Raw genomic sequence first — 14650 nt, forward strand, 5'->3', positions numbered from 1 at the left:
TTTGGGGAAAAAAAAAAGTCATAAAAAGCATTGGAGCAGATTGCACAGAGAATCTGCAGTATCTCCATTCTCCATCCTTGGAGATATGTGAAGCTCATCTGGACGGGGTCCTGAGTAGCATGATGTATCTTCCTAGCTAGCCTTGATTTGAGAGAGAGATTTGACTAGGTGACTTCCAGAGGTCCCATCCATCTTGAATATCTCTGATTTACAGCCCTTGCAGACAAGTGGAGTACAGACACCATTCTTCTTATTAATAACACCAGATTAAAGTTTCTGGAAAATATTTTGTAAAATTACATAGTTTGGAGAAATGCTATTTAAACATCATCAGACTAACCAAGTAATTCAGAATAAAATGGATAATTTGCTCTGGATTTATTCTGATTTTTATTGTTACCCTTGCTTTTTCTTGCACTTGATCCGAGCTAGTCATGAACTGCATAACCATAGAGTGTGATGGGCATGTAACTTCATGTTTGTATTTGCCAAGTGCCAAACAGAAATTAGAGTCTTTGTTTTGCTTGCATTTCAATTACCGAGAAGAGCAATTTGCATTTCTTTTTAATTCAATTTTTCAGAGAAGGTAAAATCTTGTTATCTGTGAAACCTCCACACTTTATCAGAACTGATGGAAACTGGAAAGTGTATTCAGAAGTTACCAGTGTGGGGAAAAAGCTGACGTTTGCACAGAAAAGGAACAGTTGTGTGATCACAGTGTCTTGTTAGAAAGTGGGCTAAAGTGGGACATTAATGTCAACTTCAGAAAGATTAGAGTAGGTTGGAGGAATGTGTATTTTGCTGATGCTTTTGTTAGTTCAAGTCTGCTGTAGTGCTGTGTCTTCACAGCTACACTTCAGAGACCTTTGCTGGCAGATACAGCAAGTGTCCTGGTGTAAGCTTGTTGGCAAGCAAAGCTCATTGGTGCAACACTTGTAAGGCATGAAAAAGCTGTTTCTGATAGCTTAATTTGTATGTGGAGAAGTTATGCAAAATGAGAGATGTTTTTTGGAGCACACAGTTCTTCCGTCTGGCGAATAGTTCTGGGGGTACACAGTTGACATATCAGGGTGTAGAAGATGAGATAGATGCAGAGAAGGAAAACTGGAGCTGTGTTGTATAGGGGGATGAGTACTGTAAATCCATTCAGTCCAGTATAGTTCAGACTGATATACTGAGTCAGAGCATACATCTATTTACATGTTAGCAGCAGTTACCTTTAAAACTTCCTTCAATTTTAATTTCTGGAAAGACACAGATAGCTGAGGTTCCCAACATGGGCAAGGGTCAATGTACACATCTCTGCTAGGTGTAATTCTTGTGGTAACATGTACGAGCTGTCATCCACTTTCTTGACCTGAAGCTCTGCACATGTAGCTTTCAGGCACAATGGTCTCCTTGTGGCTCTGGCAACCTCAGGGAACTAAAGCTACAAAGCCATTGTGTACTGAAAATGGGAGAAGGCACCAAACAGTGGTGGCATGAGGGACAGCAGAGCACAGTAGGCTGAGCTGCAGCATGTCTGTGCAGCCACTCAAGATTCACTGGATGTCGGTGAAGTCTGCTGCATGGAAGAAACAAGTATGATAATAAGAAGCTATCTGATGACTGTCAGCTAAATTCTGCAGCAAATCTTAAGTAGTAGGAGTAGGTACAAAGAAAATCGTTGCGACTGCACTGACAACCTCATCTCAGAGGAGATATAGCTTTTATTGGGGTATGGTATTTACTGCATTTAGGACAAACAGTTTTCTTTGCTAGGGTGGTATACTCTGTATAAGACTGAGAATGTATTATTACAACAAAGAAAAATTTCTGTAGTTGCTACGAAAAGTATAAATAGTTAACTTTTAATATAAAATATATAAAAAATATGAAAAGTATAGTTAACTTTTTTCCTGTTTCTTTATCTTTTGATTCTTATGTCCAACAAACTAGGAAGATTTGATTTTTTTTTTTTCCTTATGAAATATTTGATCTCTATCACTATCAAAATACTTGCTTTTCTTTCCCTCTCATGTGGTCAGTGTGGACTTCTTGGAAGTTGACCTCATTTCTGTATCTTGGTGGTCAGTGTGATGTGCTTAAATTCTTCACAAAAATCAGAATTGTCTTCACTACCTGAGCCTTTTGTTCCCTACCCTCTACTCCCTGAAGAAAACCAATGCTTAAGCTCTGTTTCTAATGAAACATTTTACAGTCCTGTCTAAGAATCTTGAATGTTTCTCCCTGGATGATGAAAATAATTTAAGTTTCTGACTTAATGATACAGAAACTGTTCCCTTATCTGGAAGGGAAAGTGGAATTGAATGACCAATACATTATAGGTACTGTTCCTGGTTTTTAAATAAGTGGCAGGCTAATGAGATAAATGCTATGTTGCGCTTGCTTGATTATAAAGAATGGGAAACTTGCATGGTAAATGTATCTGGTTTTGTAAATCTAATATTTGATTCTGAGGTGCTTCATTGTTGCATAATGGGTATGTACACAGTCTGATTTGAGTGATAGCAAGCAGACTCCTTGAAGACACTGTTTTATCTGGAATAAATTCAGCTTTAAGAAAATAATACAACAATAACAAAAAATGCTAAGGTTGCTAAGTGACAGGAAAATATTTATCAGTTATTTAGAAAACGAAAGCAGTTTAAGCAATGTATAGTAAAGGAGAGCATATACTGTGTACCACCCACATACTGTGTAGGGTCATTGCTGTACACTGTGGAGACCCACTTAATTCAGCAGGGTAACCACAGCCATCATCCCCGTTTAAGTTCTGAGTCTCATACTGTTTACTTGGTCTTCTCTTCCGAAGACAATCTCCTGAGTAATTCACTAAAAACAATCACTATCTCTGCTCTAAACCACACGTGATGTTCTTGTTTGTGCAGACAGCTACTGGAGGGGGAGGTGGGATGGAGAAGGAGGGGGAGTGGTGTGAGGATCACTGTAACTGGCTATTTGCCTTGTGGGGTTACTTTCGTCATGGAGGTAAGATTAAGCTCTTTAGCAGCCAATGATGTGGCACAGACATTTGTTTTAGAAGGAGAGGGTAATGATAGGTCTGGCCTCAGGCTCTGGGCCAGGCCCATGACTCTCACAGAGTAGGTGTGCATGTCTTTCCAGAGACTGACACTGTGGGTAAAACCCTCCCCACCACCAACATGAGTTGTGGTGAGAAGCTAGTATGGCTCAAGAGCTTGGTAGTGAGAGTAGTTCTGAGTCGGTATAGAAGCTTTGTTGATGCATCTGAGGTTCCTTTGGAAAGCAGTCACTGTAGTGGGTTGACCAGTACTCCACACAAGCAAATTATTCTGCAGCAAAACTCAGTTAGTGGAGTCAAAAAGTTAGTCTTTGGCATAATTTCTACGAGTCTGACAGGAGAAGAAGCAAAGTTATGTTTGAAAAAGTGAGAAGCTGGGTGAGAAAGGACCTTTTTCCTCATTAATTTGTTATTTCAGGAAATATACATATATTTTCACTTGACTGAAATAGAAGGGGGAAGCAGCTTTTTAAGTAAAGGAACATCAGGTTATTTATTCACCACTCTTCTCTGGTCTCAAAATGTATACTTTTGGCTAAATTTGTCCATTTTTTTTTTTTTTTTCAGGAGGAACATATGTAATCTTTAGTTCTATAGTTCCTACATGTTGCAACTAATAATTTATGGAGTGGTTCTTTGGTTCCTCCCTATCCCTTGTTTTTTGTAGTCTGTGTAAGAAATTTTTTATCTAGCTGTTTATAATTGCAGTCATCACCTTCTGCTGTTTTCCTAAAATACCCATATGGCCTGAGAAAGGGTAATTTACGTTGTAGCTTGGGAGCAGAGAAGTAGCAATATTGTAGCTTGTGTTAAGGTCATAGGCTTTACTGATCATCAGGCAAATCCAAGTTCTGGGTGTGAAGACCTTTAAAGTGTGGTTATTTCCTTGCTATATTTCTAAAACTGCCACAAGGTGGCAATGGTTCAGAGTGTTATTCCTCCTGTGCCAGCTCTTTGGTTTTCTATATTTTTTAGAGAACAGGGTCAGCTGCAGGCTGTGGCCTGGCGTGTGATAGGAGGCTGCAGGTGGCTGACACAAGGCAGTTCTCTTGCTTTTTCATTCTGGAGGATAAAATTTTGTGGGGGACGGCTGCGGCGTGACTTAGGTATTTTTGCCAGCTGCTGTTGGCCACATAGATTTAGGGCAGTACTGAGTTGCTGTGGGCACTTGGCTGGTGGGAAGCAGATGAAAATGCCCTAAATCTAGCATCAAATCCCGTGAAGCTAGGATTTTTTTTTCTTTCAAACAGAAGATAAAATGTTACTGTTACAAATCCATATGTGCTTGAGTTTTCCTTTAAAATGTCGTTGTTTATTGGTTAATGAAGTAAAGGTGTAACATTGGAACAACTCCCTAAACTGCTAGATCTGTTTGAAATACAAGTTCTGATAAAAATAACATCAAAGCTTCTGTTTGTAAGATCCATTTATTGAATTTGTTAAAGTTATGAGTGCACATAAAACAGGAATGCCTCTAGGTTTTCATACTCAAGTTTCACTTTAGAAGGAATAAAGCATCTAAAATAAGTCTTTAATTCTGTAAGAGGAAGTAAGAGGAATATACTGGGGATCTATAACATGTCTTTGAGTTGTTAAATGCAAGGTAAGAATTTTTTAATAGGTAATTGCATGAGACTGTTTTGATACCTTTATATTACTCTGTGCATTACAAAAAGTGAAATTGTTACTGCAACTTGAATAAAAATACTCTTAATTAAATAGCTCCAAGAAGTTTGTTCTATCTTAAATACACATCTTAATTCTTTGGTAGTCTCTTGCAACTAGCAGATATGGACTGAAAAAATAAATTTAAGCTTTTGCAAAAGGCACATTGGATGGAAGGGAAGATAAATATTTCTGTTGCATGGCTGCAATAACGAAAAGTTTTTGGGTGGTTAATATTTTTTCCCATAAAGTTGACTTTGCTTATCTTCAACTCATCCTGCAGAATGCAATCAAACCTGGTATTCTGAGTCTCTTGAATTTAGTTATATGTTCTCGTGAGGCAGCAGTTCTTATTTAAGAAGTATCATGCAGAGTTATGACAACAGATTTCATACCACCGAGAATGCAAAATCCAAATAAAGCATACAAAACTGAAGCAGGTTGGTGGGATGTGACAGAATTGGTGAGGCTTTACTGCATGCTTCAGGTGATGGTCTGAGTTCAGTTTTGTGTTTGGGGGGACATGTAGTAATGTTAAAATTGTTTTCTCGTGCTTTTTAATTATTTTTTTTGCTGTTCATGGTTCTTTGTGTTAGTATTAAAATGTGCGCGTAGACATGTTGACAGTAATGATGTAAAGAAGTACTTATGAGGTTGCACTGGGTCTGACTGGGATGTTAACTTTCCCTGCAGCAGCCTGTGCAGAGTACAGTACTGTATTTGTAGCTAGAACAGCAGTGGTATCACACCAGTGTTGTCTGCTGCTGAGCAGTGCTGGCACAGCATCGGGACTCTCTCTGACCCTCCTGGGGGTGGGCAAAAAAGTGAGAAAGAAACATCAGCAGGGCAGCTGACCTAAACCAACCAAAGGGATATTCCATACCATATGATGTCACACTCAGCAATAAAAGGTGGAAAAAGGAAGAAGAGGGGAGGGGTGGGCTCTCATTGTGAGAATATCTGTCCTCCTCCCAAACACCAGCTACATGCATTGGGGCCCTGCTTCAAGGCCGTGGTCAAGCATCGCTCACTTATGGGAAGTAGAGAATGATTTCTTTCCTCTGTACTTCCACATAGCCTTTACCTGTTTTGTTTTTTTCCCTTTAGTTGAATTGTTTAATAATAATATTTCCTTAATAATTTTTCTCTTTAAATTATCCTTATCTCAACCCATGAGTTGTTCTTTCCTTTACTTCTCCTCCTCATCTGAGGAGGGGGAGTGAAAGAGCAGTTGTGTTGTTCAGCTGCCTAGCACGGTAAAACCACCACAGAAGGACAGAATGCAAAGGTCTATCATGCATGAACTTGTGCAGATATCCTTGGTGTCCTCATCTCTCTTCAGTTGTTGACCAAGATGGACAACTTTAAAGTAACTCAGCTGTGGAGTGGTTGAGGTGTTAGCCTGTGTCCAGGAGCTGGGATGTCACAGAATGGTTTAAGATGGAAGAGAACTTAAAGACCATCTAGTTCAAACCCCCCTGCCATGGGCAGGGATACCTCCCACTAGACCTGGTTGCCCAGAGCCATATCCAACAAAGTGTTTAAAGTCTTGAACACTTCAGGGATGGGGCATCCACAGTTTCTCTGGGCAACCTGTTCCAGCACCTCACCACCATCACAGTGAAGAACTTCTTCTGAATATCTAATCTACTGTCTTCCACAGACACTTTTTTCTCTCTTACGATTCTAGCACAAGCTACTTCTACTCTAAGCTTATGTTTTGTAGACACATCTGGCTGAAAATTGAATTATGATAATAAATGCATTAAAAATGACCACCACCAACAAAAACAGTGAGAATTCACTGTGGAGTCAATATTCTGTCAAATGAAAAAACAGGATCTGTATGCTGCAGTGGGCTACTATAAATTGCTCTGTGGTTTGGCAGTTAACACAAGTGTATCTTTACATATGACACTTCAGATTGTCCTTAGCACAAAGTGTAGCTGTTCATATTTTTCCACTGGAATTTGAATTTTTTAGCTTTGTGGAAGAACTTTATTCCCTACACATTCAGATTTCATACTAGAACATCAGTAATTTAAGAAATGTACAATAGTCCTCAAATGCCATTCAATCCCTAGAATTACTTAACTACCTGAAATAATGAATGTGAAAGCCATACATAAATATTTTAAAGGTATTTCAGTTTGCTGAACTATGATGGTTAGAAATGAGAAAGTCAGAATTAAATTTATATTTCATTGCCTTATTCATAATGTTTTTGTTTGATATGTGGGTAACAGACAAGCAAATCACCTAAAGAATGAAGTCTGCAAGCATGAAAACACATTTCCATAATTACTTTGGCAGGAAGCCCGCATGTTCGAGTGGCAGAGCTGTGAATATTCCATAGGATGAAGGAGCTGGGAGCCTAGCAGGGGTGCACTAGCTGTGGGAAGGGTCGGCTCTGTCTTGAGTCCCCTATGAAAATGTGTGTGTTTACCTTTGAACAAAAAGCTCGAAATGTGTTTAATGATTTGCGTTTGCTGATGTCTTAGCTTTGTCTAGTATCTTCAGAAGATGGGGGAAGCATAAGGGGAGTTGAATGAAAGACCTGTCCTGCATATCTGGGAATAAAGTCAGGTTGCCATTAAAGCAGTTAACCTTTGCAGTGCAGATTGTGCACAAGGAATGGTTATGCCAGATGGGTAGATAGATGCCTTTTTTGTGTACATGCAGACATAATACCAGCACTCCTCGCATTGATTTTTAGCCAGCAGTGGTGCTCACTGGCAAGCTGTCAGGGCTGGTGTGCTTTTCTCGAGAGAAACTTCAAGTCACAGCAACCTCTGCTGAAGTTTACTTACCTCAGGGGGAGGCCTTTTCTTGTGTAGGGGTTTCCTGGAGCTTGATCTGCACTGTTAATTGTTTAGTTACGATGATGAACAGAACTATCATCTACTTTCAACTAGTTCATTTTTTTCCAGAGGCATAGTTTTTATCTTTGCATTGCTGCTAACTGCATTTCACCATTTTTTTTGAGAGGATTTCTCATATTGTTTAGATATCTGTACTATTGTTTTCTGTGAAAATAGAACAGCTTTTGGTTTTGCATTTAGAGACAATTTTCCAGTAAATTGCTATGTTTCATAGAAACCCATGAACTGGCAGACTTTATGTTGAAAATTTTCCTTTGATGTGAAGGATCTCCTTCGATATGAAGGTTGTCTGAGGTAGGCACATCATGAGGATAGTAATTTTGTTAATCCTTTAACAGTGTTGTAGTTTCAATGGCTTTAAAGCATTGACACTAGAGGCCTGAAGGCCTAAAGTTGCCATACTTACTGCAGGTGCTGAAAAGTTCTGTAAAAAACAATGACACTATCGAGGTAACGCTATTTATTGCAGGTTAGCCAATACAAATAGAACTTTTTACCCTCTGGAAAAAAAATATTTTCAACTTCTGGCTATACATTTATTTTTACTAAGCAAAATATGGGAAAGATGAATAAGGTTTTCAGGCAGTTGTGTTTGAATTCTTATAATGCAAAATTTAAAGTTCTGAAATACTGAAACAGAGGCTTTACATTAATTTTTAAATTCTGAGAAAGCAAAACAACTATTTTAATTGTTGCCTGGTTATATTATTATGTTAGTGGCAATCCCTTTTGGTGTGACATTCTAACTTCTTGTGGATTTGATGAGGAAAAATATCTTAGAGTATTTCAAGAGTTATTTTGAACCTTGGTAGAAGGTGGCCTGTGTCAGGATCCCTAGAGAGCTTTCAGATTTTGTTTTTTCCCATAACATTAAACTCTAATAAAATGTCTTGATTGCAATGTTTAGTCATGTAATATTCTGTTTTCAAATGCACTCAGCTGGGATATGAAATCCACCAAATGAAACTTGGTATCTGTCTTGGAGACTCGTGGCTGCTGTTCCCCCAGATTATGTTCGACCTGGTTCGTGGTGGTGTAACATTGGTGCCCAAAAGTGTGTGTACTTCATAATCAGTGTAATGAGTCCATTTTCTTTGCAGGGAGCATACTTATTAGACATACTGAGGGTAGTACTTGGATCACTTCAAAATATGGAAGCATCTCCATTGTTTTTTGGCTGGGGCTGGCTGCTGAGCCCCTGACTTTTTTTCTACTGTCCACAACTTCCAAGAGAGTATAATACTGCGTATTTTTATTTTGAGGCTGACTCCATTTATAACTGTTTTCCTTCCCTTCTTTGTCTTCCATAGCTCAATAAACAACAGCTACAGACACTGAAGGAACGTTTCCAGGCCTTTTTGAATGGAGAGACGCAAATTGTAGCAGATGAAGCATTCTGCAATGCTGTGCGAAGTTACTATGAGGTAAGTTGGATGCTTTGTTTTCTGTATTTTTTTAAAAAAGTTCATAGGATCTCTTTAAATGCATATATAAGAAAAGGAATTTTAAGTTTCAAAAGCTGTGAACTTACACACTTTCTAGAAACAGTTTCTTCCTACTCCAGCTTTACTGCTTTAGAAGTTGAAATCCACCGCCTGGGCACAAGAGATAAACTAAACTGGAAAATATCCACTCAGTTTGAAGAAGGAGGGGAAAAAAAAAGACAAAATGAAAAACCCCTGGTGCTAAAAATCTTTCTGGCAGTTTTTGATACAACCAGGCACTGCTATCTTTATCTCCATATGTCTAAGTTACCTCTTTTAATCAGTGCTTCAGTTGTAAGTTACCATCTTGAGAAATGCATCTTCTGTTTTCTAGTTACTGTGCAGAATTCTTGGAGAGGAGCCGCCTGGTCCCTTCCCAAAGCACCAAAGCTTTCAGCATGGTTGGGCCTTCTGCTGTGGCTTCCCAGGGGTGTTCTGTGACGACTTCCACCACCTTTAGATATGTTTTTAATTGCCTAAGGCATAGGTGCTGTTCCAGACTAAGAGGACAGTTCACTGTCCTCTTTGTTACATCAGGAGCATACAGCTGGAGAACTTATTTCCTGCTGTTAGCAACAGGTACCGTGAATTTATTTGTCTAATGCAACTCAAACTAAGTTGCACAAAAAAAAAAAAGAGATAGGAATGGACAAATGGGCTCTCTGTCATACAGAAATATGAAAATTCAGCATGACTTTCTCCAGGTCATGGTCTGATCAGTGGTAATTCCGATGAAGGAAATCTCATAAAAGAACTTGTAACTCTGTCAGACCCGTTCCCATCCTTTCCACAAGTCTATGTACGAAACATGAATATAAAAGTTCATAAAGTTGTATGTAGGGATTCAAAATGGTATTGGAGTTGTTAGAAAGTAATCCTTTTTCCTTTATAACTGATGCAGAAGCTAAGGTTGGGAAGAAGGACAGTTTAGAAGATTTTGCATTCTGAGGATTTTTCAAGATGCTAAACGTGGGAGAATTGAAATACTCATTTTCTTTCTTTGAAGAAGTTATGTAAGAAGCATGATGTGGTAGAGGAAGTAACCTGTTTTTTTGGAAAGGGTGTGTTAGTGAATAAAAATGATTTTGAAATAAATGCTTAAGCAGTAACTGTCCAGATAATCTCACTAACAAGAGATAAAAAGTAAACCTTATTTGGACTCATGAAGAACCAACTTTTTAGTGAAAAGCTATACTTAATAATCATAGAATCATGCAGTTTAGAAAAGACTTTTATCATCTAGTCCAACCTTTAACTTAATACTGCCAAGCCCACCACTAAGCCATGCAACTAAGGTCTACATCTACCTATTTCTTGAAGACCTCCAGGGATGGTGACTCAACCACTTCCCTGGACAACCTATTCCAATGTCTAACAACCCCTTCAGTAAAGAAACTTCTCCAGATATGCAATCTAAACCTCCTCTAGCACAACTTGAGGGCATTTCCCCTCGTCTTACCACTTGGTGCTTGGGAGAAGAGCCCTATCCCCACCTTGCTACAACCTCCTTTAACATGATTGTAAAGTATGATAAGGTCTACCCTGAGCCTTTTCTCCAGACTAAACAACCCCAGCTTCCTCAGCCATTCCTCAGAGGACTTGTTCTCCAGACCCCTCACTGGCTTTGTTGCCCTTCTCTGGACTCGCTCAAGCACCTCCGTGTTCTTGTAGAGAGGGGCCCAGAACTGAGCACAGTACTCCAGGTGCGGCCTCACCAGAGCAGAGTACAGGGGGACAATCACTTCCCTAGTCCTGCTGGCCACACCGTTTTTTATACGAGCCAGGATGCTGTTGGTCTTCTTGACCACCTGAGCACACTGCTGGCTCATATTCAGCTCCCTTTCTGCCAGGCATCTTTCCAGCCACCTATCTCCCAGGCTGTAGCTCTGCTTGGGGTTGTTGTGCCCCATGTTCAGGACCCAGCACTTGGCCTTGTTGAACTTCATACAGTTGGTCTTGGTCCATCAGTTCAGCCTATCCAGATCCTCCTGCAGAGCCTTCCTACTCTCGAGCAGATCAACACATGCACTTAACTTGGTGTCACTTGCAAACTTACTGAGGGTACACTTGATCCCCTCATGCAGATCATTGATAAAGATATTGAAGAGAACTGGCCCTGATACTGAGCCTTGGGGGATACCACAAGTGACTGGCCTCATAGTCTAAGATAGTCCTAAAAAATATATAGTAAAATGGAACAGCCAAATTCTTCAGCTATTTTCAAACATTAACCACTTTTCATTCTCTACACAAATATTCTAGATATCTTGTTTTAAACAAAGGCTTCCAATGATCTTGGTATTACTATCAAAACTACTGTGACCCCTACACTGGTGGGATCTTGAACCAGTTTAATACAGTGTGAGCCATCTGCCAGCCATAAGTGGATGCACTGTGGTTTCATTTTTAATTCCATAAATTCTGTTTTTTTCCCTGATATTTGCTTCCAGAGTTTCTCAGCAACTTCCAGTTATGCAGATTGAGCTGGCATATCCAAGTCATTTTTAATTCCTTATCAGGTTTGTGGTAGATAGTCACCAGTATTCAATGTTAGATTTAATGAACATTGCAAAGGTGGAATCCGGCTGGCTAGGAGACTTGATTCAAGCTAGTGCTCTTTTTTCTCAGTGTGCTTTAATCAGCTTCTGTGCATCTAACCACATATTTTCTTATTATCACTTGTTTGTCTCTTGTGCCCTTTTCATTTGCTCTGTTATCCATTTGTTGAAAATATTAAGCTCTACCACTTTGTGTGTTCAGCTAATGCTGTTCTCTGATTCTTCCTCATCTGTATGTCTTCCACATGTGATCCAGCACATCTCCTGTCTGGTGACGTTTGTTAGTAGCTTGAGTTATGGACATCTTGCTTGTTTCTGCCATGCAACATCTCATCAGCTTCAGTATTAATATCCTTATACTTTAGTTGCTGAGCTACAGTTCAATTTTATCTGACATGGAAGGAAACAAATACGTGGTCTGCACAGTAATTATTTTACTCTGAAAATGATTAATTTCCCTTTAATCTTATGCAGTAATCATGGTTTGAGACTTATTACTCTATTGCTTGCAAAGCTGGGCTAGTCTCATTACTGTAGGTGGTTTTCTGCACCCAATTCTTTAACTTTGAATGATAAGGAGAAGGTTTGATTTGGGTATATGACAAATATCCTGTATCACTAGTTCCATCTGATTCAAGTCATTAAAACTGTTTATAATTACTGATCTTGTTCAGAATTTTTCCTCTTTCAGAATCTAGGAATAAGTCCCTAGAAGTTAGGAACTTATTGTAGCTCAGTCTGTGATTTATTTTCTAGAAATATTTGCTGAGAGAGTAATTTATTAAATAAGTATATTATTTAATAAATACAAATTTCAGTATCAATTTCTCTGTGTTATAAGAGAGTCAAGATTGTGTTGTCATGCTCAGGAATACTTGGGAAGGTTGGCTCTAGCTAGTTTTGCTTTATCCTCTAACATTGTCTTTTCTAAAACAAAACAAAAACATAGTCTTTTCTAAAAAAATGTATTTTCTAAAAAAAATAAAGCTTTGGCTTTTATGACTTTGTATTAATATTCTGGCATTGTTTTCCATTTATTGTAAAATTCAAATAAGAAAAGGATTTAGAGGAAAAGTTGTATCAACTTTAATCCTCCATAAATGGTTGTTTTCCTGTTAAATGGTTGTTTTCCTGTTCTGTGTAATTCCCTCAACCCTTCCCCCAGCCCTATGCCATCTTTTCTTGTTTCTCTGAAATTTAGCATGATTGCTTTCCATATATATGTTTATGTGTATAATTATTTCCTCTTCCCTCCTTTTTTTTTTTAGAGAAGGTAAAGAAATGTTTAAAATTGTTTCTGTAATCATTCAGAATTAACATAGTTGTCTTTTTTTCATTTGTGTGCATGGAAAATTCCATTACAGACGTTGAGCCAGATTCTAATCGGCAGAAAGTCAGATGTTGGTGATGCTTTTTGGATAAAGAGAAATTCAATCATATGGCACTTCATTATGAGTAATTGTATTGGACACACTGATAAGTGTAAAATTAAGTGAGAGAAGAATTTATGAAATAAAGTATTTCTTTGCGTATTTTGACCATTTTTTAAAAGATAATCTATAAAGTAGTAGATATACTTCCATATTCTTGCATGTTCTTTCATAAAGGTGGTAAAATGTTTTTGTGCAGTGCCCATATGGTTTGTTCACCATATAAGACTTTATTCTAAGTTACATACATACCTGTCAAACTTTTACAGTATTGATTCTTCAGTCTTGAATGTATGTAGTCTTAAGTGTGAGTAATGTAGGCACAGAGAACTCTAATGAATACTTGAAATAGCGTAAATACTTTTTCAATATTATAATGATTGCATGCCCTTAGGTTATCAACTCTCTGCTTAAAGCATTGTGCAGCTGCATGAAATTGTATGTACTGATGTTTTTCCTGTTTTCTTGCTTCTTCATTTGTATGTGGTTCCAAGCCATAATTACTGCATGCTGGTTAAATCTGAATGTTAAATGCAGGTTCTGTAGCAGTTAGCACTGAGGGTTTTTCAGAATTTAAAATCAGACCTAGTCTGACTGTACATATTGGCCTGTGATCATATTTAACTTAGTTTCTTTTTAAATTCAGATGTTACAGTTCTTGGCAAATTAAATTTGTTGTCTGCTGCAGTCTGGCAGTAGGAAAGAACTGAGGTGTGGCCATTAGCTGGAGATCGATGAACCAGGAGATGGGTGTGCAAACCTAGCTAAGGGTCTGCAATCCCTGCAGGAAGCTTGGGAGGATTAAAGAAAAAATGAAAAAAAAAAAAAAAAAAAAAAGGTGGTCTGAAAGTAGAAAACTACCAAAGTCACCAAGAAAGAACAGAGGTCCCATGTCTAGAGCTTTCTAAATGATAAGAGAAGGGAAGTCCCTTCCCTTCAAGTTTTTAAGATCTGCACAGAAAGGGAATGAAATAAAACTATACATGAATAATTCCACCTGTGATAACATCACTCCTTTATTTTTACAAAACTATGTGGACACTTCCAGGAATCACGAAAATGGTTTTCTTCCTTTGACACGAGTGGTTGTTTGGCCCATAATGGAAGCCTATGTTAATGTGACAAAAACATTGATTATTCTTTGCGTTTATCCTTAGAAAAGGATGAATCATGTTTGTTAGAGCTTTTTTGCTTGTTTTTTGTTATGAAGGCATTCAGGTGTTGAGATTGGGAAAAAAAAATGAGGATTTTTGTAAAGGCAGGAGTGAAGCAGTGCCATTTCTGCTTATTATGGAAAAAATGTTCTGAATATTCTTGTATGTATGTCAAAGAAGGGAGAGGCAGAAATATTTTGGTGATGAAACTGCAGAAAGGAAGTAGCTTCCTGAACTAAGTGGTGTTTTGGCTGCTTTTATGGCTTAATATCAGCTATTTTAGGTACACAGTTCTCATTCCAGCCAACAAATGGCATAGTTGGTCTTGATGAATATTTCAGGGATGAAGATGACCCTAAAGGAACTAAAAAGCAGACATTAGAATCAAAACACAGCGCACACAGAATAAATAGCAATTAAATGTTAGAACGTTC

At 38.3% G+C, this 14650-nt stretch overlaps 1 protein-coding gene across 22 annotated transcripts in view; it reads left to right on the forward strand.

The window, feature by feature from the left end:
* CADPS2 (calcium dependent secretion activator 2) overlaps positions 1 to 14650 on the forward strand; it is a 315235-nt gene that overhangs the window by 55578 nt on the left and 245007 nt on the right. For all 22 annotated transcript variants that reach the window (XM_035331849.1, XM_035331889.1, XM_035331938.1 and 19 more), the window contains exon 2: positions 8901 to 9014. In XM_035331849.1, the coding sequence (XP_035187740.1) occupies positions 8901 to 9014 (114 nt within the window). The remainder of the gene's footprint in view (positions 1 to 8900; positions 9015 to 14650) is intronic.

Source organism: Oxyura jamaicensis, chromosome 1, assembly GCF_011077185.1.
Source record: "Oxyura jamaicensis isolate SHBP4307 breed ruddy duck chromosome 1, BPBGC_Ojam_1.0, whole genome shotgun sequence".
Classification (NCBI taxonomy): Eukaryota; Metazoa; Chordata; class Aves; order Anseriformes; family Anatidae; genus Oxyura; species Oxyura jamaicensis.